This window comes from Mustela nivalis, assembly GCF_964662115.1.
Source record: "Mustela nivalis genome assembly, chromosome: 7".
Classification (NCBI taxonomy): domain Eukaryota; kingdom Metazoa; phylum Chordata; class Mammalia; order Carnivora; family Mustelidae; genus Mustela; species Mustela nivalis.
In genome coordinates, this window is record NC_139026.1 from 105,794,403 (window position 1) to 105,820,997 (window position 26,595).

Genomic DNA, 26,595 nt, shown 5'->3' on the forward strand with positions numbered 1-26,595 from the left:
AATTCTCAGAATATATACTATGCTTCCTGGCTTAGAGAGAAAAGCATCTTTTCTCTGGAAGCAAATATTTCTTTTCTTTTCTTTTCTTTTTTTAAAACATTTTATTTATTTATTTGTCAGAGAGAGAGAGAGAACACAAGCAGGCAGAGCAGCAGGCAGAGGCAGAGAAAGAAGCAGGCTCCCCATTGAGCAAGGAGCCCGATGTGGGACTCGATCCCAGGATCCTGGGATCATGACCTGAGCCAAACGCAGAGGCTTAACCAACTGAGCCACCCAGGTGTCCCTGGAAGCAAATATTTCTTAGAAATTACGCTATCACTTAATTGTTAATCAGATTCTCACCTTTCATGGACATCAGGTGTCATCAGTTTGTTTCATAGGACGATAGGGTTCGGGGCCAATTTTTACGTGGATTTAGTACCTATCAACCTGGCACACTGAATCTTCACTTTTTAGTTTTAATTAAGTCAGAAAAGAGGTTCTAAACCCAGCTGAAGCAAGATTTAAGAAAATCAGGCAAGTCACATAGCTTAACTGTGCCCCATGTGTCCTAACAGCAAAGACGGCATATCATGAACAATCAGCATCACAATACACTACTGTACCCAAAACCAGCCATCTCCAACCGTTTGGGCACATTGTGATACTCTATCAAAAGCAATTTAATTGTACAACTGTACTTACTCCCTAAAAGTGTTCTGTTTGTGTTTTTGAATCTATAATAATATCCTTTTATATGTTAAAAACATCACTGGAATAGTACAAAACCATCCTTGGTGATCATTGGACAAAGTATATGTAATAGTCTAGGGCAGTTGGTTCTCTCAGACTTTGATGAGAGAAAAATCACTTATTAAAGCAGATTCCCCAGTTCACTCAAAATTCTGATTTAAAGGAACCATTCAGGAGATTCTGACTATAGCGGACTTTGGACAGCTCTTTGAAACACACTGACCTTGGGGCTAGTGAATAAAATTTCTGAAATAAATACTGTAGAGGAAAAAAACTAAAAATGCAACAAATAAAACTGTAGTGACATGTTTAGAAGTTACTGTTCTTATAAATCATTACAATTTGTTCATTTTAACAGGGAGCACAATTTTAAGGTCAAACTTTAGTCACCTACCCAACGAAGGCAAAAGATTTCCCTCTGGAATCTGGATCCTTAATTGCATTAATAATTCCTTTTGATACATCTACAACCTATAAGAAATCGTAACACATGTTTAAGTAATTGTCAAAAGAGAAAAACAGGGATGGGGAAAGGGAGGGTGGGAGGAAGGAAAGCAGGCCACATCAGTCACAACCAAAAAATAAAAAAATAATAAAAAGAAATTAAAATAATGGCACTGTCCATTTGAAAAAGCTCCTTAAAAAATCCACTCCTCAAGGCTTTAAATGATCTGCATATTGGAAGGTTCACCTAAATATTTTTTCTGGTCAGCACATGTTCATGCTCAGACGGCTGCTGAGGCCCTTTGACTAGACTGTGCCCACTATCTCTGCAATCTCACCCCTTAACACTCGTCCTAATGCTGTCACCAAGCTGTCACAAATTAGTAGGCAGAATCCTCCGGAACTGCCAATATCCTACTATTCTGACTTGCCCATTTGATATAGGCACATATAAACAGACCCTGTGGTTTTCAACAGGGGTGATTTTAGCCTCACCTGGAAGGCCCTTTTGGCAAAATGCCTGGAGATATTTATAGCTGTCACAACTAGGGAGGTAGTGCTACTGCCATCTGGTGGTTAGTGGCCAGGAATGCTGCCCAAACATTCTACAACAGCCCCTCCAACAAAGAATTATCTGGCCCAAAATGTCAACAGTGCCACAGATAAGAAAGCCTGGCTTTGACAAGCTCTTATGGAACCCAACATGTTCTTACCTCTGGACCCCTGTACTTCTGTTCCTTCTGCTTGGAATGCTCCTCCCCAAACCCCTTCAACTGACATGCTACTAGTTATGTTTGAGGTCTCACCTTAGATGTTCCCTGTGGGAGGCTGTCCCTGACCCTGAAGCCTGGATTCAGTGTCCCTCTGCTGTAATTACATAATCCTCTCCCCATCACAGCACTTACCACAATGCATGACAAATGCTTTGCAAGCCTGCCTCTGACTGAGGCCAACGTGAGGAGAGCAATTTGTGTCTCATTCATATCTCGATGTTCCCAGGGATGTATACAGTGTGCCTGGCACATTCAACTTATTTTTCTTATGTGAGTGAACAAGTGAACGCAGAGATACGTGTGCCTCTTAGGTAAACTGAGAGGCAAGCAGTTGGAGCAAGTCAAAAAGAAGAAAATGATGGAGCTACAGGAGTAGATTAAAACCAGAAAATGAATCACCTGAATCTGGATCCAGCCAAAGCCCCTTCATCCAGGGTACTTACGTATACTGGTTGTTTCACCGTCTTCTTGCCCAAGGAAATAAGAGGTACACCACCAAACCAGCGAATATCTGGCAGAAGAAAGAGAAGTATGCTAAGAAGTCCTCAACTACTAGAAGCCCACCAAACTCCACATGCTCCAGGTTAGCAGAATCATTCTGCAGAATCGAAATAACGGAATAAACATAGCTGACACTGAGAAAGCTAATGGGCAGCCAGGCCAAATATTGAAGGACGTGGAAAGGAAGGGAAAATGGCCAAATGGCTTGGCCACTTGGTGCACGGCCACTCCCAAGACCGGACAATTACTGCACTCCATCCCAAGGAGGAACATGGGAATCAACAGATCAGCAATACATATGGGTAACTGAGAAAAAGACTCTGATAAAAAAATGAGAATTTAGAATATGATGACTACAGTACCACAAATATGTGGGAAATGAAAAGATTATTTAATACATGGTGTTGAGATAATCATTTATTAAAATGAGAAAAAAAGAGAGGACGAGAGGGAGGGAGAAAAGGCTTCTATCTCACCATAAACCAAAGCAAATACCAAATGGATTAAAAGTAAAGGTAAAAAAAAAAAAAAAAAAGCCTTACAAAAATTTTTTAAAGTAGACATTATTTATAAAAGCATCAAAAAGAATGAAACACTCAGGAATAAATGTAACCAAGTTGGCTAAAAACTTGCACACTGAAAACTATAAAACATGCTGAAAAAATTTTTTTAAAGATTTATTTATTTATGTGAGAGAGGGAAAGAAAGAGAATGGGAAGAGGGACAGAGAAAGGGGGAGAGAGAGAATGTCAGGCAGACTCCAAGCTGAGGGCAGAGCCTGACACAGGCTTTATCCCACGACCCTGAGATCATAATCTGAGCCAAAACCAAGAGTGGAATGCTTAACCAACTGAGCCCCCCAGGCACTCCTCCTGAAAGAAATTTAATGAAGACACAAATAAATAGAAATCCATCTCATATTCATGTCAAACTACCCAAAGAATCTACTGGTAATGCAAACCCTATCAAAATCCCAATGGTGTATTCTGCAAAAGTATAAAAAGCTCCATCTTAAAATTCATATGGAATCTTCAGGGATCCCAAACAGCCAAAACTATTTTGAGAAAGAAAAACAAAGTTAGATGATTGCGGGAAGGGGAGGATTTCAAAGCTTAGTACCAAGCTAATCATCAAGATCCGAACAGTGGCATAAAGATGGATATATAGGCTAGTGGAATAGAATAGGGAGAAATAACTTTTATATGTATGATTAAATGATTTTTTTGACACAGTGCCAAGACCATTCAATGGGGAAATGACAGTGTTTTCAATGACATTAGTTTCAATGGTGTTGGGGGAACTGAATATCCACATATAAAAGAATAAAGTTGGACCTTTACCTCACACCATATACAAAAATTAACTCAAATTGGATCAAAGACTTAAACATAAGAGGTACAACTACAAAATCCTTATAAAATACGGAGGAAAGCTTCATGACACTGGATGTAGCAATGATTTCTTGGCTATGATACTATCAAATAGGAAACAAAAGTAAAAACAGATAAGAAATGAATTTGGGGAACAGAGGGAAGACAATGGCATAATTCAGTCCAAAGCAGAAGATAAATTCTGTTTTATTTTAATTAATTCATTTATTCATTTAGGACATTCCCTGCCCAGTGCAAAGCCCAACACGGAGCCTGAACTCACAACTCTTGATATCAAGACCTGGGCTGAGATGAAGAGTCAGAAGTGTAACTGACTGAGCCATCCACGCACCTCAATGAATTTTATAGGTTTTTCTTCACAATTTTTCTTAAATTGGAAATTAACATAGAATGTGAAAAGACATGAGCAATTAGGGTGAAAAAACACAGGATAAAAATATGTAAAGTGGATAAATGAACTGTGGTCCATACATAAAATGGAATATTGTTCAGCTATAAAAAAAGAAATAAGCTATCAGCCATATTAAGACATGATGGAAGCTTAAATGCAGAGGCTAAGTGAAGGAAACCAATATGAACAGGCAACACAGCACATGATTCCAACTATATGATATTCTAGAAAAGGCAAAACTATGGAGACAGAAAAAGATGAGTGGCTGTCAGGTATTGGAGTGAGTGTAGCAGGGTAAGGAAGGAAGAATAAGTAGGTCGAGCACCGGAGATTTTTAAGGCAATGCAACTATTCTCTATAATACTCTAATGGTAGGTAGATGTCACTATACATTTGTCAAAATTCACAGAATGTACAACATGAAGAATGAATCCTAATGTAAATTATGGACTTGAGTTAATAATAATGTATCAATATTGGCTCATCAATTTCACAAACATATCACCCTAGTGCCAGGTGTTAATAATAGGAAAAGTGGGTGCCTGGGTGGCTCAGTAGGCTAAGCGTCTGCCTTCGGCTCAGGTCATGATCTCAGAGTCCTGGGATCGAGCACACAATGGGCTCCCCGCTCAGTGGAGAGTCTGCTTCTCCTTCTCCCTCTGCTGTTCCCCCTACTTGTGCTGTCAAATAAATAAATAAAACCTTAAAAAGAAAGAAAGAAAGAAACAAACAAACAAACAAACAAAAAACAGAGAAAACTGTTGTGGGCAGAGATCAAGGGGTTAAAAGGTATATGAGAACTCGGTGCTTTCCACTCAACTTTTCTATAAACCTAAAACTACTCTTAAAAAATAAAATCTGGGGGCACCTGGGTGGCTCAGTGGATTAAAGCCTCTGCCTTCAGCTCAGGTCATGATCCCAGGATCCTGGGATCCAGCCCCTAATCGGGATCTCTGCTCGGCAGGGAACCTGCTTCCTCCTCTCTCTCTGCCTGCCTCTCTGCCTACTTGTGATCTCTGTCTGTCAAATAAATAAATAAAATCTTTATAAAAAAATAAAATAAAAACTATAAATTTAAAGCAATGTAATAAGCCAACAACAACAACAAAAAAGTAAATATAACAAAAGATGTATACCTTTAATATATAGTCTAAATAAATCAGTAAAAAAAAAATCTCGCAAAACGACAAATACACATAGGCAAAGGCTGTACAAAGAAAACGGAATGAAAAAATATGAGTAGTTAACAAGGAGAAACAGGAAGCTACTGATAAAACTGCACCTCATTAACCATCCTGCTACCTCCTAGTATTTCCTAGTACTTTCTAGTACTTCCCAGGAGGGTCAGAATCTTCTCCTAATACATAAGTGAGTACACTGAGAGGTAATTGATAATTCGAAAGAATCAGAAACTAAAGCTGGGTTCTTATCGCAGACTTTAAAAATGTATTCTCCCTTCCCACTCCCACAAATGTACAGGAAAGTTACTTTTTTAACCTGCAAAATCTCAAACTCTCATCACTTAGTCAGGGAGACTGATTTCCTCTGCCAAGACAAGTCAAATCATTACACAAAGAAAGCCTGACAGCAAGCATAACTCGATGCCCAGCCCATGAAAGCAGTTTCTATACCAGTTTAGCAATGGTCAAATTCCTATTTATTACTCCCTAATCCCATTCCACAGAAGTTCCTATTAACAAGGAAGACTGATACAATCTCAGGATCATGAGATTTAGCCCAATGTCGGGCTCTGCATTCAGTGCGGAGTCTGCTTGAGATTCTCTCGCCCTCCACCCCTCCCCACTGTTCATGCTCTCTCACTTTCTCTTCCTCTCTAACATAAATAAAATCTTTCAAAAATGAATAAGCGAACAAGGAAGACTGATTGCATGCACCTGACAAACTACAATGCTGTCTCTTTGTCTTTCAAAATCAACATCCAAGGGATCTGGCAATCAGACTAAAGTGAGGAAGTAGTTAAGAGGGGCTTCATGTGAAACATGTGAATAAGGCCAACACTGAAGCATTGACTAGTACGGTGACATGCGCTACTTCATTTCAGGAACACACCACTCTTGAGACAGACATTTTCATCTCCATTTCAACATGCAAGGAAGCTGCCCCTGATACCCTTGCCACAGCCAGTCCCTGCCTCCCAAGACTGCACTCTTTCTGTGAATCTAAGGTGCTTGTTTTCATAGACAGTAATGAAGACCACACTAGGCACTTCTGGGGGACAAAAAATATACCTCAGTCGGCCAAGTCAGAGAACCAGTTAGCTTGTGCTTAGCTTCAGTCTGGTTAACCTGCATCCTCTTCTCTAGTACTGAGAAAGAATACAAGAAAGAACACATACTTGCAAAATGATTGAGGAATCTATCCTCTCTTCCAAAGATGTCCGATGGCTTTATGATAATGGCTTCTGGAAACACATCTCTCACTTCCTTCTCTCCAACAGCCTAAACCAACCAAACAAAAAACAGAGTTCAGAGATGAGTGACTAGAGCTTGCATTCCTTCCACTATCAGGACGTTACTTGTATTTCAAAGGTCAGTTTCTCCAGATTAAGGTAGGATTCATGAAAGTCAGTTACGCAGAATTTTTTTTGTTAAATAACATACATTTTTTTTTGTAAAAACACTTTCACTGATTATTTTATTTGGAAAAAAACAAACAGGAGAAGAAGAAACACAATTCTGGTCATTTGCAGTATCTATCAGCTTTCAATCTGACTCTACTGTCCAGAAGCACTTCATGTAAAAATCCATCTTTCTAGGCCTTTTTGAGCAGGCCCAGTTACTGTCTTCTTTACTTATTTTAAGTTTGTGGTCTTGAAAGCTCTGAAATGTCTTTTCGTAATTCATTTCACACTGTTTAACATTTCCTTTGTCCTGCCTCTAATGGTTCTTGTTAGGCGTCTTCCTATATTTATCCTAGGGAAGCCTACACAGAAGAAAGGAGAAAAATCAGAGTAGAATTTTTCCAGCCTCCATTTTTCTTCCTAACCACAGGTTCCCTGGATGGTATCAACAATATAGCAGGCTGCCAGAGAAAGGAGAGTGTGGTTGGAGGTCACGATATGGAAGTGGCAGCACACATACCTATCCAAAGGAGTGCGGACAGGCCAGGAAGTTTCCTAACCTCAGTACCTTCGCTTGTTACCATCTGCCTCCTAGACAAGGCCTCTTTCCATGCAGGTTTCAGCACCTTGTCCAGCCTTCCTCTCCACCTGCACTGCCACTGAGAGTGACCTACATGTCCAGGTGAACTTGAACCTCTCAGTTTCTGGAGCTTCTCAACTCCAGTGACCTCCTCTCTCCACTTCTGCCCCTTCAACTCATTCAGGTCATGACCCACATCAACAACTGCAACTGCCCTTCTGAAGCACTACATGAAGACGTCCTGCTCTCAGACGGCAGTCTCCTGTACTTCTACCTGCTGCTTCTTCATCACCGGTTCCTGAGATGTCTGGTCATCACCCTCTCAGGAGCGCTAGTCTGACGCTACTTTCCTCCACATCAAGCCCTCCTAACTTACCTCAGACTAGATTCCACAGCCCAACTTTTCAATCACTCTCTTACCAATACGATAAACTACCTCAGCCCTTTTGTCTTTACTCCCCACCCACCAGGCAAAATCCCAATTCTGAAAGAACCACATTAGCTTCCTTCTTTGAGCCATGCACTCTCGCTGCCTGCAGAGGTAGAGGAAAACAAATGCACAAAAAATCACAAACTGGACAACTCTAAAGCAAAACAAAAACAAAAACAAAACAAACAAAAAAACCCCACACTACTTAATTAAAAAATGGGCAGAGGTTCTGAACAGACATTTTTCCAAAGAGGACATACAGATGACCAACAGGTACATGAAAAGGTGCCCAGAATCAATAATCATCAGGGAAATGCAAATCAAAACCTCAATGAGATATCACTTCACACCTATTAGCATGGAGATTATCAAAAAGACACGAAACAATGTTAGTGAGGATATGGTGAAAAAGGAACCCTTGTGCACTGTTGGTGGGAATGTAAATTGGTACACCCACTATGGGAAACAACATGAGGGTTCCTCAGAAACTTAAAAATATAACTACCATATGGTCCAGAAACTCCACTTCTGCTAGTATGTCCAAAGGAAATGAAAACACTAACTTGAAAAGATATCTGTATCCCCGTGTTCAGTGCAGCACTATTTACAATCACCACGATACAGAAGAAATCCTTAGTGTCCAGTGGGAGATAAAGGGTTAAAGAAGATGTCATAAACACACACACACAATATCACTCAGCCATTAAAAAAGGAAATCTTGCCATTTGCAACAACATGGATGGACCCTGAAGGCATTATGCTAATCAAAGTACTCAGACAAAGACAAATACCATATGATCACACTTCTACATGTAATAAAAAAGAAAAGCAAAACCCCATCAAACTCACAGACACAGAGAACAAATGGCCAAAGACAGGGGTGAAGGGGCTCAAAAGGAACAAACTTCCAGTTATAAAAGAAATTAAGTCTCAGGATATAACATATAGCACGGCAACTACTGGTAAAAAGACTATATTGTATATTTAGAAGTTGCTAATGAAAGAGTAGGCCATAAAAGCTCTTATCACAAGGGGCTCCTGGGTGGCTCAGTCAGTTAAGCATCAGACTCTTAATTCTGGCTCAGGTCATGATCTCAGGGTCATGGAATCGAGCCCCACATCGGGCTCTCTGCTCAACAGGGAGTGTCCACTTGGCCCTCTTCCTCTGCTCCTCCTCTCGCTCATGTTCTCTCTCTCTCCTTCTCTCTCAAATAAATAAATAAGATCTTTTAAAAAAAAAAGTTCTCATCACAAAAAAATCTGTAACTGTGTGGTGATGTTAACCAGACTTATTGTGGATATCATTTTACAATATATACATATGTCAAATCATTCCATTATACACCTAAAACTAAGATGATGTATGTCAATTACACCTGAATTTAAAAAATCATAAACTGGTGCCATTATGCACTCACTTCATTAATTTTAACTGGGCACTCAACATTTCCCAAGTACTGTTTTCTTCTAATTAGCTATCCTCTCCCGTAACAATTTCAAACATTCTCTATTCTATTCAAATTCCTCCCTTACTATTCTTTTCCTTCCAGTAAATGACTTCACCTTCTCATCCAAAGAGAAGACACTGCAGCAGACAAAAACCACCTTAAAAGTTCCTACCAGAAAATCCACAACTCTCCCCCTTTCTTATTTCTTACCTCCCCTGCTCCAGGACTCAGTTCCTTTCACTTTCTCAGGAACCTGCCCAACTGACTCTCTCCTTTATCCTCAGTCTCACTCTTGAGCAGCACCTTCTCACCAGCTCCTACACAATGTCAAGACCTTCCACCTTTAAAAAAAAAAAAAAAAAAAGATTCCCAACTCCACATGGTTCTCCAGCTTCTTGCCCCCGCCTTCTTACCAAACCACTTAAAACTGCCATCTGCTCTTACTGTCCCCACCACCCCAAGCTCCTGCTCACTCTTTGCTCACCTGTGCTCTAGATTCTGCCCCAACACTTGCACCCAAACCACTCTCGATCAGACCACAGATGACCTCAACACGATCAGATCACAGATGACCTCAACACTGCTAAGTCCAAGGTGACTTTCCAGTTCTCACCTCACTCGGCTTTTCACTGGCATTCATAAGCAACTACTCCCTCCTTGTGACACTGTCTTCCCTTGGCTTCCATGACCTTGTACTCTCCAGGTTTCCCTTCCATCTCACCACATCCACTCCTTCTTGATCTTTGTTTGGGTTTTTGTACGTGCCTCCTCGTCTATCAGAGCACTAATCATGAGTATCCCTCTGAGGCCTGTTCAAAGTTCTCTCAATCTACACTTCCTCACTAGGCAATTTTATTCCCAAACACTGCTTCAGTTAACTGGTTTTATATTTTTTAGAGATGTTGTTATTCATTTGGGAGAGAGAGAGAGAAACGGACAGAGCAAGAGAGAATGAGCATGAGCATGTGGCGGGGCAGATAGAGATGCAGGCTCCCCGCTGATCAGAGAGCCCACTGAAGGGGCCTGATCCCAGGACCACGGGATCGTGACCCAAGCTGAAGGCAGATGCCCAACTGACTGAGCCACCCAGACGCCCCCAATTAACTGGTTTTATATCTCCAAACCTGACCTCACTTCTGAGCTCCAGTATCATAAACCCCATTCACCATTGTTACTTGGATGATGGACACACACCTGAAACACAACCTGAGTCCAAAATTGGATCATCCTCTTCCTTCTCTGTATATAGTATTTTTTATCTTTGCTGTGTTTTGGAATTACCTAGGAAGAGTTAAAAGTACTGATGCCCAAGTTCTATCTCCAGAGATTCTATTTTCATTGGTCAGGGTGCAAGATTTTTCAAAGTTGCATCAGCGCTTCTAATGGGCAGCTAAGGCTAAGACCACTGCCCAACAGTCCTGTCCTTTTCAAGTGTCTCTCCCCTTATTTGCCAGCACTACTATCCACCTCGTGGTATAAGCCACAGGACTGGACATCTCTGAATATGCTCCCTCTCCCTCATCCATGTGGTATGAAGACAGTGAGGGTTGGACATGCTGCTAGCCACTTCATGACTATGAGACACAGAGCTTACACAAAAAGGAGGAGCTGAAAGAATCACAGAGGAAAAAAAAAAAAGAATCTCAGAGAAACAAAGCCAAAACTCTGATGAACACTGGCACCAATGTGACTAAGTCTCCTTATTGCTGGATCTTTCAGATAGAGGGGCCTATAAACCTCCTTCATGTCTGAGCCAGTTTACATTGAATATTCGGATGCTAATAATTAAATGCTCCAAACTGACAGATGCCCTCTCTTCCCCATTATATGCTATGTCACAGTTCTCTACTTTGCAATACCAGGCGCAAGTGGAATTATTTTCCTCAATGGATTAGAAAATAGACAGGGGCTAAGGCTGTGTCGGTTTTATTCACTACTGTATCCCCACCACCTAATACAATATACAGTACACAGCAGATATTTAATACATCATTTGTTCAATAAAAGAATGCAGGGGATCAAAAAGTTGGAGCCACTGGCAAAGAACTCTGCGGTCTTGAACAATCTGACCCAAAGCAGGCTCATGATGGCAGAAAACAAACGCTAAAGACAGCCCCAGACACTGCAATTCCTCGGAGTCCCTGATAATAAAGACATTTCGGGCTACAGAATGACCCCAAATCAGAATAGTCAATCCCTAGCTACAATCTGGATGACAATGTGCTTTCTGGAAGTATAAAAAACCTAAATACTAGATTTCCTTGGCAAATATTTGTCCCTATCATTCTCAGCCTTTCCATTATCCCCCTAAGTGCAGCACAGGACCACGACTAGGCATGATGTTCGAGAAAAAAAGATGGTCTTTTTACCTGTAGGTGACATGGGTAGGATGCTTTAGACAGGAATAATACTCTACTTTTTATGAGGTTTACTATATAATTCTAGTATGTTCCAAGCAACCTGCAGCATTTAAGAAGAGGTAAGAATGCTCTATCCATTTCTGAAGCCCCTTACCATAGTTCCCTGCATACAGAAGGCACTCTTCTGTATGTCAGAACACAACACACACATCACACACATCAATCTATTCTGGATACAGAGAATTAGAAACCCGTTTTATTTCTGGATACGTCGGTGAGAAATCCTTATCACTTAACTCATGTTTTAAAGGTTCAAAGGGGCCAAGAAACTCCAGCTCTGGGAACCACTTCCCAAGCCAACTTGTCACTTACCTTATTTCTCAGATATCTAGAAGAGCTTTTAATATCAGCATTCAGATGCGAAACATGAATGAATTTTTCAACTCCAGCTTCTTTGGACACTTGAGCAATTGCTTGGGGAATCTTCACAAAAACATCCTCAAAATCAAAGTTTCTGGAAGAAGGAAAAAAAGGGGGGATCAGTTGAGAACACCTGACTCGGGATTCCAAAGCTCTCTGCAGTAAGCTCGTTTTCATACTATTGCTGGAATTTGTCACAGTTAAACTTTTAAATGGCAATGATTTAACCCAAAGTCAAAATTAATATATATATATATATGTGTGTATTTTATATACATGTAAGTTCTACTGCTCATCATCATTGCTGTACATAATTTAAACCTTACCATAAGTTGTAAATCAGCACACATAATATTCTCTGTCCTCAAGGAATCCCAAGGTTGAGACCCTTTAAGAACAGCTGGCTGCAGTGGTTGGAAAGGAAGGGGGGAGTGTTGGGAGCCGAAAAGGGACCCACTTCTTATCCCTGGGCCTTTGTTTCCCCCAGGGGAAAAAAAAAAAAACTAAAAAAAATTAGTTACTGGTTTAACCCACTAACACTAACATTACACAATAACATTAAGGCTTAAGCTGTACAAGGCACTGTTATTAGTCACTACAGATTTAAAGTTGAATGAGACTCTCCAAGTCACCAAGGAACTTAGAAAAATGTGCTAAGGTGGACATAGATTTTCAAACTTTCATAAATGTTAAGAAAATGGTATGAACAAAGTGTTGTGAAACTGCAAGGTTAAAACACTAGCTGTTGATAAACAACCCACAAAGTCTAAAAAGAACTGTTTGAACCAGTACTCAAACCATCTTTGATTAATAATGGAAACACTAGATCTAGAACACTGTTCACACAAGAAAACCAATGTTCAGCTGGATGAACAGTAGGATAGGCAAAATCATCCTGCCTAATCCATCCCAGCTGGACAAATCGAAACAAAGGATCAGCCATTCATGAACCAACTGGTCATTCCTGCAAGCTAATGACACCAACCACACTGACACGATCTCTACTGACTTTTTATGGGCAGCCCATCGCATTGCTCACTTATACCAGACTTACTGCCAATGGCAGCTCCTGAGAGGGGGGGTTTTCAGTATGTAAACAGCTGTTTAATCAATGCTTAATGATGGACTAATTAAAAATGTGATAACTACAATTCCTGACATTAGAAGGTACCCAGCAAATGTCTACTGAGCCCTAAGGCAGCATATGCAAAGAAAAAATAAGAGCAAAAACTTACTTGGTTTCCCATTCTCGCCCAACAAGATTAATGACCACGTTGCTGTGCTTCACTGCTCTGTGGATAGAATCTCTGTTTCTCCCGTCCCATTCCTGTAAGAACAGCCAGTCAGATGCAAACATTAGGGCAAGTTTCAAACTAGGCCATCTGTGGTAGGTATAATATGGTACCATTTCATACAGGCTCCATTTATTACAAGAGAAATGGTCATGAGGTCTCGAACTCCCTGCTGATTCTCTGATTCTCCTGGAGATAAACAGGTCACAGTGTATCTATTTTATCCAGGTAATTAAATGATAGAATTAAAAAAGACAGTATTCACTTTTAGTGGGGAACATTCATTTCTGGCCATCCAACCGCCTCCTGCAAGTTTGTAAGGGACTCTGGTTACCAAATCTCCCTTCCTGAAATAGAGCCCATGAGCAAGGATCATTTGGGAGGAAAACTGACTTTCCCTTCTGCAGCAACCAGATACAGACTGAAGATAGGTGGAGTATCTCTGAAAGGCTAACATTAAATTGGGAGCATTCATGACTATTTTCTTTTTTCTTCTTAACTCTTTCCTCTTTATAATCCCAGATCTAGTCATTTCTACTTTAAAGACATGAAAACAACACTCAGGGAGGAGTGACCTGCCTAAAAGTGCAGGCTGAGTCAATGGCAGATTTCAGTGTAGAACTAAATGTCTGAGCGATTCAGGCTATAGTCAGGTTGACGATTCTTGTCTGAAATGGGAGACCAGGGATTAAATGACCTCAGAAAAAGGTACAGCATTTTCTGTGTTAAAATGATATGAGGAAGTTGCAAGGCAACGTGGGGGGTTTGGGGGGTAGGAAAAGAATAAATGAAACAAGATGGGATCGGGAGGGAGACAAACCATAAGAGACTCTTAATCTCACAAAACAAACTGAGGGTTGCTGGGGGGAGGGGGGTTGGGAGAAGGGGGGTGGGGTTATGGACATTGTGGAGGGTGTGTGCTATGGTGACTGCTGTGAAGTATGTAAACCTGGCAATTCACAGACCTGTACCCCTGGGGCTAATAATACATTATATGTTAATTTTTAAAAATTAATTAAAAGAAAAAAAGAAAGAAAAAAAATGAAATTGGATTTTTTTAAAACATTTCAAAGGAAATTAATAAGTAGTAAGAAGTTCTTGGGGTAAAACACTAAGGGGTCTGTATGAGTGAGTGGAGAGAGAGTGAGAAAGGAATGATGTGGAGATGGAGGAAGCAGGCCCACTAACCAACCTGCGCAATTTAGAAAAGACAGGGCTCCAGAAACCAGACCCACGAGCAAAAGATGAAGCCCTCAGCAGAAGGAACTAGGTACAACTGATGAAGGAGATGGGGTACAAGAGACATATAGAGTGACAGCTGGGGAGTCAGACAGGAATTCCATTTGCTTTTTGTGAACTGTGTACAAGGTTATCTCTCCAACCTCCATGGAAAATTTGAAAATACAACCCATATCAAGGGTTTGCTATGAAGATCAAGTAAAATAGACATACAATCTACAGCATGGTAAGTGACATAGCTAATTAAAAAAAAAAAAAAAGCAGTTCTACACAAAAAGACCTAAAAAAGGCTTTTTTTTTTTTTTTTAAGAAAAGAGGGCAAGGATGAGAAAAAAAAGAATCCAAGAAGACTCAGAGTAGAAAAGCTTGAGCTTGGAGCATACCTGTAAGAATGGTGCAAGAGAGAAGCCTGGAGAAAAAGATTTAAAAGGAAACCAAATTCCCAGGGATAAGGCTCAGGGAGCACAGTCAAATTAGCAAACCAGGTGGTAATTCGGATAACAGTTTCCAACAGAGACTAAAGCAGGGAAATCAGTACCTCACACTTAGTATGGTCCACCCTTCTCCAAAATAAACAACAATATAATCAAGTCTTCCCATTTTATCTTTCTTGCCTTTCCCCTTTTATAAACAATACTATATTCAAAGTTATATGTTTGGGGCGCCTGGATGGTTCAGTTGGTTAAGCATCCAACTCTTGATTTCAGCTCAGGTCGTAATCTCAAGGTCGTGGGATCAAGCCCCACATTATGCTCTATGCTGGGCACAGAGCCTGTTTATGATTCTTTCTCCATGATGGGAGTTGAGGGAAATTGGAAGGGGAGGTGAACCATGAGAGACTATGGGCTCTGAAAAACAATCTGAGGGTTTTGAAGGGGCGGGGGGTGGGAGGTTGGGAGAGCCATGTGGTAGGTATTAAGGAGGGCACGTATTACATGGAGCACTGGGTGTGGTGCAAAAACAATTAATTCTGTTATGCTGAAAAGAAATTAAAAAAAGAAAGAAAGAAAAGAAAAAAAAAAGATTCTCTCTCTGTCTGTTCCTTCCCCACAAGACCGCACTCAACATGCATTCTTTCTTTCCCCTTCCCTAAAAAACAAACAAAACAAAAAAAAGTTGTAGGTTTAGTCTGTGTTCTCTATTAACACTGAGAGCTCCCTGTGATCTTGTTATGAAGACATAATCAGAGTTTTACTCAATGCCAGGCACTCTATAAATACCTGTGGGAAGTATGTGATATATATCATATAGCTCAATTCCAATGACTCGGCATCTGCAAACCAGTCAATGTTTTCACCTATTATTTGTGAAATACTTTAGAGGATTGACAAAGCGACTGATAAAGTCAAGTCACAAAGAAACAGGGAAAAAACTAAGCTCTTCTACCTGTAAGACCAAGAAAATATTTGAGAACAAGATTTTAGAGGAAAAAAAAAAAAAAAACTTCAGAAACAATAATTTCCAACATAGTATTATACTTAGCTTGTGAACATTCAGTAAGGAATAAATGAAAAAGCTATCAAAAGTAAGTAAAAATTTAAAAGCAATCACAAATAATCTACATGAATATATCAAAGATCTTAAGGATGCTTACCAATTTTTTAAAAGGGGAAGTGTGTACATGGAAGAACACAAGTCCATACAGAATGATAAAAGCTGGACAATTTAGCCAGAAGAACAGGAAACAGAGCATCAAGGCCCATAGCGTTTCTCAATAGGATAATTGTAGGCACTACGGGCAGTGCTAATTCTCTGTGGAAAGGGACTGCCCCGGGAGCATCCCTGACTCCTAACTAATAAGCCAAGATGGTCTCCAGTCACGGTGGCAACCAAAAAGGCCCACATGTTTTTAATCACCTCCTTGAAAGGTCCCCTCACCCTATTCCTCACCACCTCACCCCATTGGCAACTCTTGGCCTAAAGGAAGAACCTGCAGATTAAAGAATAACAATAAGGAAGCAGAGCAAGTGCTGTTCTAAATTCAGTCTGTGCCAAGGAAACTAAGTTATAAAACACCCTATCTGTGATGCTCACCATCTACAGAAGCACTGCCCCACAGAATTATAACACGAGGCACACAGGCAATTGTAAATTTTCCACCAGTCACATTTAAAAGAGTAAAAAGAAAGAGGTGAAATTCATTTTAGTAATATACTTTATTTAACCCAATATAGCTGAAATAACCCAATATAGCTGAAATATTATTCCAATATGTGATAAATGTAAAAAATTATTAATGATCTATATCATTTTCTTTGTACTACATCTTTGAAAGCTGGTGTGTAAGCTGGTGTGTAAGTGCAGCACATCTTAATTAAGATTAGCCACATTTCAAGTGTTCCATGGCCACATGCGGCTACTGGCTACCATATTGGATGGCACAGGCCTAGAGCAGGGGCTGGCAAACCATGACCCACAGGCAAATCTACCCTATAGTCTAACTAGATAAATAAAGTTTTATTAGAACACAGCCACTTCCATTCATTTATATATTATCTATAGCCGCTTTCAGGCTAGAAGGGCAGAGCTGAGTAATCATGAACAGACTCTGTGACCTACAAAAGATAAAAATATTTACCCACGGCCCTTTACAGAAAACATTTGTCAACTGCTGGGCAAGAGTTTATGAGACTGGGATAAATGAAGGATGCCCTCGGTTCAGTCTGGGTGAAACTGCTTCTTTATCACACTGCCTCTCTCCTAAAAATGATCTCAATAATTTACATCTGTCAACACAGGCTCTTACCAAAAAGATAATCTGGCCCAGGTCACCCATGGGACGAAGATGCATGGTGTCATACGGATCACACCGATAGGGTACAATCACCTGTGACCCCATACGTCCTAAAAAAAAGAATGGATTGAAACAAGGATCAAGATTAATGTAATATGGATTTGGTAAATATTTAATTTCTAGTATGGTAAGTGAATGGATACCATGTTTAACAAAAAGCCTATTTTGCTGTGCTAGAGATGCCGTAACTTTACAGAGATGACATTCCTGTTTCTACATCCTATACAGTAAGCACGGTAAGCTTCTTAATGTATAGCAGATCAAGATGACATAAATCCAAGACAGGAGTAATCTGTAACACTGCTAAATGGAAAAGAAACATGCTTCATGGCTTCTCATTAGGCAAACCTAATAAATGGCACTGGAGTATACGGAACTCAGCAACTTTACTTACCAAGGTGGTTGACAACGTATCGGCCCAGGAATCCTGTTGCTCCAAACACAGTGGCCACAATCCCACTGACTGAGGAACGCCCACCTTTGCCATGAGGTATGAGCGCATGATGAAGCTGGCGCCGGGGAGGGCCATGAAACACAGCAGTGGCTCTTGCAGCAATAGAAGAACCTTAGACAAAACCCCAGAGTACAAAAATGGCAAATGTTAATGCAAAAGTGAGCATGAATAACCTCTTTTCCTCGAAACTGGTAACGTTATTTTGCTATCACTACTTTCATATGATTAAGTTTAAAATGAACTTTTAAATCAAAAATTGTAATTTAAGTGCCGACAGCAATAAACACAAAGCACCGCAACCAAGAATCCATGTGTTGTAAGGAAATATATAAAAATTAGAAAGTACAGTTGATCCTTCAACATCACAGGTTTGAACGTCCACTCAGGTACAGATTTTTTTCAATAAATAAAGCACAATACTGTATTTTCTCTCCTTTATAATTTTCTTTAATAACATTTTCCTTTCTCTCACTTTACTAAGAACACAGTATATATGTGTTTACATATACGTAAAACACACAGCATATTTTAATCAACTATTTATGTTACCAGTAAGGCTTCTCGTCAACAGAAAGCCATTAGTAGTTAAGTTTAAGGGGAACCAAAAAATATATAAAAATATATAAATATATAAAATACATGATCTTTTGACTACAGGGATGGGGGGGGGGGGGTCAGTGCCCCTAACTACTGCATTGTTCAAGAGTCAACTGTAAACTCCCTGCCCTATGGGATACAATATACCTAGGAAGATAAATCACATTTGAAAAACAGAAGTCCCATATTGAGAGTATAAACCCCCACAGTAAAAGGAACACAGAGAGAATGCAAAGGAAGGAAGCAAAAATTTAGATAATTACAAGGAAAGATTCCTGGATAAAATGGATTTGGGGGACTTTTCTTCCAGTTTTACTGAGAAATAACATACATCACTGTTAAGTTTAAGGCGTATAGCATGGTAGTTCGATTTACATATATTATAAAATGATTACAACAGGTTCAGCTTATGTTCATCATCTCACAGAGATATAATAAAAAGGAAAGAAGAAAAGCAAAATTTTCTCCTTGTGATGAGACCTCTTAGCATTAACTACCTTAATGTTTCTATAAATCATACAGCAGCATTAGCTACAGTCACCATCTTGAACATTACATCCCGAGTACTTATTTATAACTATAGATTTGTACTTTTGACCACCTTCCTCCAACCCCACCTCCTGCAACCCTCTTTCTCTAGGAACCACAAGTCTGTGCCCTTTTTCTATGAGCTTGGGTTTCTTTTTAATCCCACATATAAGTGAGAACAGACAAAGTTTAGATCATACAGCATTGTCTTTCTGACTTATTTCACTCAGTGTAATGCCTTCAGGATCCATCCATGTTGCAGCTAATGGCCAAATTTCCTAGTTTTTTATGGCCAAATATTCCATCGCATATAAATACCACAACTCCTTATCTGTTCAAACCCCGATGCACACAGGTTGTTTCCATGTCCCTGTTATTGTAAATAGTGCTGCAATAAATGTGGGAGTGCAGATACCTCTTTTGAGTTGGTATTTTCATTTCCTTTGAACATATCAGCAGAAGTGGAATAGTTAGATCCCACAGTAGTTGTATTTTTCATTTTGTGAGGAACCTCGATGCTATTTTCCACAGTAGCCATTTTCTTTTCTCCACATCATAGCTAACATTTGTCATCCCCTGCCTTTTTCATGATGGCAATTCTAATGTCTAAGGTGGTATCTCATTGTGGTTTTAATTTGCATTTCCCTGATGACAAGTGATGTTGAGCACCTTTTCATGTACCTGTTGGCCTTTCACATATCCTCTTTGCCCATTTTTTAATTGGGTTATTCGCGGGATTTTTGCTATCAAGCAATAAACTAATTTGAGTAAGGTTGTAAAGAGGAACAACAGAAAGAAAAGATTTCTGTGTGAAACACATTACACATACAACAATGTAGACATGGAAATGAATAAGCCCAGTACAGGAAAGAGAAGATTTACCTGAAACAGACTCTGAAACTGATAATGAATGAAAAAAATAAAGTTGATGATACATGCTGGAGGCAGAGGACTCTTAGCAGAGAACTTTTTTTTTTTTTTTTTCTTAAAAAGAGTACAGTTCAGACAATATAAAGCTATTGAAAATCATCAAATGTAATGACAAATCGAATGTTTGGAAAAAGATTTTCCGACCTTTAGAAAGGTTAATTTGCCAAACGTCTCACTATTTATATCTCCACTTTATATGCACAAGGAGACCATGTGGCCTTAGCCTAGACATCTGCAAGGTAGGGAAACATGACTTCCCATTACAGACCATTCTTATTTGAGCCATTCTAACAGAGGGTTCTACCATATGGAAGATTAATGACTGTTTCCCAGCAGCTTTGATTTCTTTGCTCCTCTGGAATGACAAAAAACAAATCTAATCCCTCTCCTGCATTTAGGTGAAGCAAGTATATCTCTAAGTCTTCTCCAGGTTACACGCCCCTAGTTCCACCAACTATTCTGCATTCCACAGAGGTGTAAAACTCCTTTGGAATCACACTCCTAATTTTCAAGCCCCTTGAAACGTATAATGGCAGAGTTTTAGAGGAAGTTACCTAACCTTCAGGGAATAGGTAAAAAACATGTAAAACATTTAAAATGCTAATAAACTTTTGCTAGAATCAACAAACTGTTTACCATCAGCACTGGTGTTCTGTAAACTTGGGGAACACTGAAACAAATCGGAATTGCTTTAGAAAACTTGTGTTGGGGGGAAAAAAAAGGCAGGCAGGCAGTCAGGGAGGGAGGGAGGAAGGGTGGGTAAGTGAGTAACTAAGTAAGTGTGTCTGTTTTCTGCACATGATTCTCCAGTGGCACTCTGCCCAGAAACCATGGTTTTTCCCTACCCAAAAGCATGAAATTAGAGAAAAAGCCCACTTCTTCAGCCTATTGAACAGTGACTGAAACCACAAAGACTAAAAACAAGCACTGCAGATCAGACACATAACCAACAAACTACAATAACAGCTAACTTTACAAAACTGTTAGCAGATGCTGGGCATTGTTCTAAGTGCTCAGTAGCTATTACCTTATTTCATACTATTCTTCCTGCCACTTTACAGATAAGGAAGCTCAGGCTCAGAGAGCTTGAGTGACTTGCCTGAAAAGCCAGCAAAGGAGACTGAACAGCAGCACAGTAAGTAAGGGGAAAACAAAAGGAAACGGTACCCAGAAGGTAAAGGAAGAAAGGGACTGATAGAGGTAATAGTTAACTCTATCAAAGGCAGCTGAAAAGTGAAGTAGGATGGGGACAGAGGACCACAGACCTAGATGTTGGTTTTGAGTAGCCCTAATAAGAGCAATTTTATTGCTGTGGGAATGACAGCCTGACTCGAGCAGGCAGGGGAGAATGTGAGGAAAGGAAGTGGGAAAAGCAGTATTGAGGATTCTTCTGAGGAGACATGATGTAAAAGGTAGGGGGAGGACTAGAGGAACATAAGGCCAAGGAAGGATTTTTTTTTTCCATATGAGCTATTATAACATATTTATACACTGACAGAAACGAGTAGAAGGGGAAAACGAATGATTCAGGAGAGGGAATACACAGGTAACTGAAGATGGGATGGAATGCAAAAAAGAACTGGCTTTAGATCAAAGTACGAGGGGTTTATCCACTATCACAGGAGGGAAAGCTGAGAATTATCTCAGCTCAGCTATTAGATTTTTATGGTAGGGAAAAAGATCGTTCTCATCTGATTTCTCTGATTTTAAGGTAAAGGTGAGAATGAGACAGAAGCACAAGTTACAAGTTTTAGGAAACTGACAATGTTAAATAATCATATGGAAAAGAAAAAACAAATTTCTTTGAAAAACATAATACTGAAAATCTACTTGATATTTGTATTCATGAATTTAAGGTCAAAATAAGGTCAGTTTGGAGTTTTCTGTAGCTCAATTCTCTACTATTCAGGGGTAAGCAGGAAATATGTGGAAAGCTTGGTTTAATTAGGGTTTTGTTTTATTTTGTTTTGTTTTGTTTTAAATGCCACAGGCAGATGGGCTGAGGAGTTAAGAATATATGAGGGATTTGGTGAGTGCTGTGAAGTGTGTAAACCTGGTGATTCACAGACCTGTACCCCTGGGGATAAAAATATATGTTTATAAAAAATAAAAAGTTAAAAAAAAAAAAAAAGAATATATGAGGGAATGATTAGAATGTTCAATAAGGAAGGAAACGAGGACACTGGATAAAGCAGGAAGAATGACTACATTCAAGGAGTTAATACCACAAATGATTGTTAGGAGTATTATAGTAAATGTATATAAAGCACTTAGCACATTATGTAGCACATGTTAAGCACTCCATGAGTAATAGAAGCTTTCACTTGTTATTACCTCAAAATCTTTCAGGCAATGTTACACTAACCTCATGAGATTATTTGTTTATTTTTCCCCAACAATTACAGGCCAACCACTAATCTAGGAACTGACTAGCACAATAAAAAAGTCCCTGGTCTTAGGGAGCTTACATTTTAGAGGGTTGACTTGAAAATTAATATATGGGTAGGTACCTATCACAGTGCCTTGCACTAGTAGGTGCTTAATAAATCTAAGTTGTTACCTTCTTTGGCTCCAACTTCTCTATTTTCTTCCATATATTATGAACACCATTAAGAGAGTAATAGTCTTTATTCATTATATTCTTCTACTCAAAAATCTCTATTGGCTTCTTACTATAATATATAAACCAATCTTCTCCAAACATATTTGCTTGCACACTGCGTAAGTTTTAAACATTTATAAATCACACATACATTCTGTGTAGTACCAATATGTCATATACACTATAAAGCATATTAAAGCACTTAGAATAGTGTCTGGTATATAGTTTGAACTACGTGTTAGCTACTGTTGTTATTATTACTGAAAATGTTTTTTTAAGTTCTAATACTGTATTTTTGTATCTCACTGATTCCTCTTGCAAAACTCACTTTCCAGACCACTGGACAAAACTGCTAGACTTTCAAAGTCCTCCATTATTTGATCCTACCTAACATATTCAACTTTCTTTCCTACTATCCCATATCTACAGGTAGTCTGTTCACTGCCTCCTAATCACTTTGTGATTCCATTCTCACCACCCTGTCCTTGCCCATGCCAGGAAAATGCCTAGTTTCTCTCACTTTCCAAATCATAACAATCCTAAAAAACAAAAAGAAAAATCAGTGGAAGCACTGCAATTCTCCACTGCTCTTCCAATCTTCCCTACTTCAAATGATACTAATCTTTCCCTTTTCTGATTTCCTATGGTACTTAGTAGTCTCTCCACATCTCACCATATATAATTGTTTCACACAGTTCCGTCCTATAGTTTTTTTTGTTATACACTAGACTGGCCGCTCTAGAGTTGACGCAAAAGCTTACTTACCAGAGACAATAAAGTTAACAGAACAAGCTTTGGTTTCAACTAAAAAGAAGTTAAAGTGAAAATATTTATTTATTTATTTTAAAATACTTATTTTAATAAATATTTGTGGAGAGCCATCCAGCAGATGCAAGGAGTCACGTAGACGAAAATGCCTGAAGATTGTGGAAGTGAGAATGATTGGCTAGGTAGGGTATGGGTGCGCTCCTGGCTGATACATGAACAGCACCAGGAGCCAAGAAAGAAACATTATTACTGCTTGAGAACAATAGAGCCCTATGTGGTTACATAAGGGTCCATGAGGAGACCGCGTGCACGGGGCAGTGATTGGATAGTCGGGCTGGACTGCTTACATATATATCTTGCCAGAACTTGCTTGAGTGGGAGAACCCTAATAAAGAAGTTTGCCACTCATCACGTCTGCGGGTCAGGTCGTTCTTGCTGGCGAGAGCGACAAATATTTATTTTAAAATACTTAGAACTGTGGTTAGCAAATAGCCAATGCACAAAAATAGCAGTTATTATCATTCATGATCTACATTATGTCCCACCTATGTAATACTTTGACAAGAACCAACAAATAAATGTCTTTGCAAAAAAGTCATAGCTACAAAACCACCCACTATAAACAATGTGAACCAATCACCGTTCCAGTGGTATGTAGCAGCTCTACCCAAGATGGAAAATAGAAATGTGGCCTCCAAATACTCCTGACTTGCTCCTCACCCTAAACATCAGAAGGACTTGTGGAGCTTTTTTAAAACCTAAGGTGCAAGGAGTCAGTCTCAAAAATTCTGATTCAATAGCTCTGCAATGAGTCCCCATTTCTTTTTTTTCTAAAGCACTAAAAATGATTCTGACATGCAGCTAACTTTGAGAGCAAATGATATTTGATAATGACCTGAATACACTATGGAAAAACACAATTTTTGGAGGCTGACTGGGGCAAATTTGTGAAAGGGTGGAAAGGGAAGAATGATAATAAATTGTAACTGTATTCCCAATTTTCTTGCTTTTCTTGCCTCGTTTCTTGAGTGTAAGAGCAAATGTATATTTTCAACTTGAGGACCATGACAGCATATCCAATCAGAATAGAAGGAAAAATGAACAATGCTTGGACAAACCTTAAGATATCCTTTACTCTTCTTCACATTACTTTCCACCAAGCCCCTGATTGTTCTCTCCAGCATCCCTCGCTCCTCCAGGCCCCAGTGTCTCGACCTAACACATTCTACATATGCAGCGATGTTTTTGACTCAGAAAGTACTTTAATAAATATTACTTTATTTAATCGTTTCGTAAACTTCCTGACATTGTTGTATTACCATCCCCACTGTAACATGAAGAATCTGAAATTGAGACAGATTAAGGGCTTGCACAAGGTCGTACAGAAATTCATTAAGAAACTTCTCTATCCTCTGTCTTCCATCCTTTTCAGATCTCGCCCCCGTCCCAACCCCCGAACGTCCCGCCACCGGCCACACACACTAATTTTTCATAACCTCAAACCCTTACAACCCGATAAGAACTGATCTTTCGATTCTTTACATGTCCCGCACTTCCTCCTTTTCCCTTCCTACTGTTCACGTTCGCTCAGCACAGACCCCTTCCCAAGTGTACAATTAAATGTGAGCCAAGGAGGGGGAAAGGAAAGGAGAAACTACAGGCAGTCCCGGACCTAGAAAGACCAAGGTAGTCGGGAGTCGGCGTGACCACTGCAGCACCGCGCCACTCTCAACACTTCCGATCCCCGCCTCGCAATCCCAAACGGGGGCCGCTGTTCCCGGTGACACTTACGTGACATTGGCAGGGCCCGGACAACTCGGGGGTGAACGGCGGCCGCCATCTTCTCCCACAATCCCCCACGGCCGGAGCTCCGACCCACTACGGCTCCTGAGCTGGGCTAAAAGTCATCCTCCACGTCTGTCTGCGCAGGCGCAAACCGAGAAGCGAAGGCGTGGGTCGGAGATACGGGTGGGACGTGAAGAGAGAAGAGCTGGGGGAAGAGAGAGCAAGGCGCAAGGGAGGGAATGTGAAGGAGAAGGGAAAGAAGGGAAATAGAGAAGAATTTTGGGATTAGAATCTCAGATCTGGGGTGGGCCGTAAAGATAATCTCATTGTCAGGGAACGTAAAGTTCAGAGTCAACCAGTGACTGACTGACGGGCGTGCAAAATGGCAGCAGAACTCGAGCTGCAGGGACCCCAACTTTCCTGACTCTGAGTTCAGTTCATTTTCTGAAAATGTCAGAGCAGCTCTGGTGAGACTAGGGGAAAATGGAGGCGTGGCCCCGGCACTCAGGAAGTTCTCAGACGGAAGAACCGGGGTCCAGAGGAGAGGTTGAACAAGAAAGAAGTGAGGCGGGAGGGTAGAGAAGGGAAGGAAGAGAAATGGAAATCAGGATGTGCACGTCCAACTCGCCAATCACATTGTCTCCTCCGAGCCCTAGCTCTTGCTGTACCCTTTACCTGGGATGCTCACTCAGAAGTCTACACCAGCTCAAGTTTCTGCTCGGAGAAAGCTACTCTGACACCCCAGGTGGTCATCATTCCGTCCTCTCTTTGTTGTTTTTATTTAATATGAAAGCACTTATTACCAACTGACATATGACTCCAGGGATGAGTGGCTCAAGGAAGTCTGTGAACCTCCTGAAATGTTAAGTAAAATTTAGCGGGTATGTATGCCACTGCACTTTTTTCTAGAAGGAAACTCAAGACGAGTCTAGAACAATAGTTTATAATTTTTATTTTCTTAACCGTGGACTCTGAGAATCTGCACTGTTCTAGCTAGAGCCTGGGGAGATTGCAGAAAGATTAAACTCTTGCATTTTTAAGTAGTTTATTTTGGTTGCTCAAAATCTCTGCGTGGGAGACAGCAACAAGCAATCTGTCCTGAGACATCTGCCTTGGGTTTGTTAGAAAACAAACTAGTTTGGGGGATCTTTCTAGTTTGGTAATTCTTTCAGTGCTTTGTTTTTGTCAAGAGGAAAGTAGTGTGAGTTGGGACAAAAGTCCCCTAATGAGTAGTGGTTGCCTATTACTGGGCTTGTGAGATCCGTTGTTTCCCACTCCCATTCCACCTCCACTATTTCTTGAAGTGTCCTGTACCAAACTGAGTTGGAAGAGAAAAGAAACTCTTAAAGAAAAAGAAAATTTCTTGAGAAAATTTTATCAGAGAGGTTCGATAATATTACAGTCTTATATTTCTTGGTCTCATCCAGTGTTGACCCAGCACTTAAAATTCTCTAATATTTGCTTCTGGAGTTAATATGAATATAAAATACTTGACTGGTTCTGATAAACTGGCAGACCCCATTATCATGAGCGGCCTCCTAACCCCTGTGTAAAA

At 40.0% G+C, this 26,595-nt stretch overlaps 2 protein-coding genes across 10 annotated transcripts in view; one reads left to right on the plus strand and one right to left on the minus strand.

The window, feature by feature from the left end:
- Positions 1-25,161, minus strand: part of NDUFA9 (NADH:ubiquinone oxidoreductase subunit A9) — a 35,569-nt gene extending 10,408 nt beyond the window's left edge. The window contains exons 1-8 of the mRNA XM_082742198.1: positions 25,047-25,161; positions 17,771-17,941; positions 17,329-17,426; positions 13,287-13,378; positions 12,004-12,145; positions 6,589-6,691; positions 2,393-2,460; positions 1,127-1,203 (exon numbers count right to left, since the gene is read on the minus strand). Coding sequence (XP_082598324.1) covers positions 1,127-1,203; positions 2,393-2,460; positions 6,589-6,691; positions 12,004-12,145; positions 13,287-13,378; positions 17,329-17,426; positions 17,771-17,941; positions 25,047-25,095 — 800 coding nt within the window. The 5' untranslated portion in view covers positions 25,096-25,161. The remainder of the gene's footprint in view (positions 1-1,126; positions 1,204-2,392; positions 2,461-6,588; positions 6,692-12,003; positions 12,146-13,286; positions 13,379-17,328; positions 17,427-17,770; positions 17,942-25,046) is intronic.
- Positions 25,162-25,182: 21 nt separating this feature from the next.
- The window catches only part of AKAP3 (A-kinase anchoring protein 3), a 33,261-nt gene continuing 31,848 nt past the window's right edge, over positions 25,183-26,595 (plus strand). For 2 of the 9 annotated variants that reach the window (XM_082742181.1, XM_082742185.1), the window contains exon 1: positions 25,778-25,921. The gene's annotated coding sequence lies outside the window, so the exon portion shown is untranslated. Of the gene's footprint in view, positions 25,922-26,595 lie in introns of all 9 variants that reach the window. The other 7 variants (XM_082742178.1, XM_082742179.1, XM_082742182.1 and 4 more) reach the window with 7 other exon arrangements.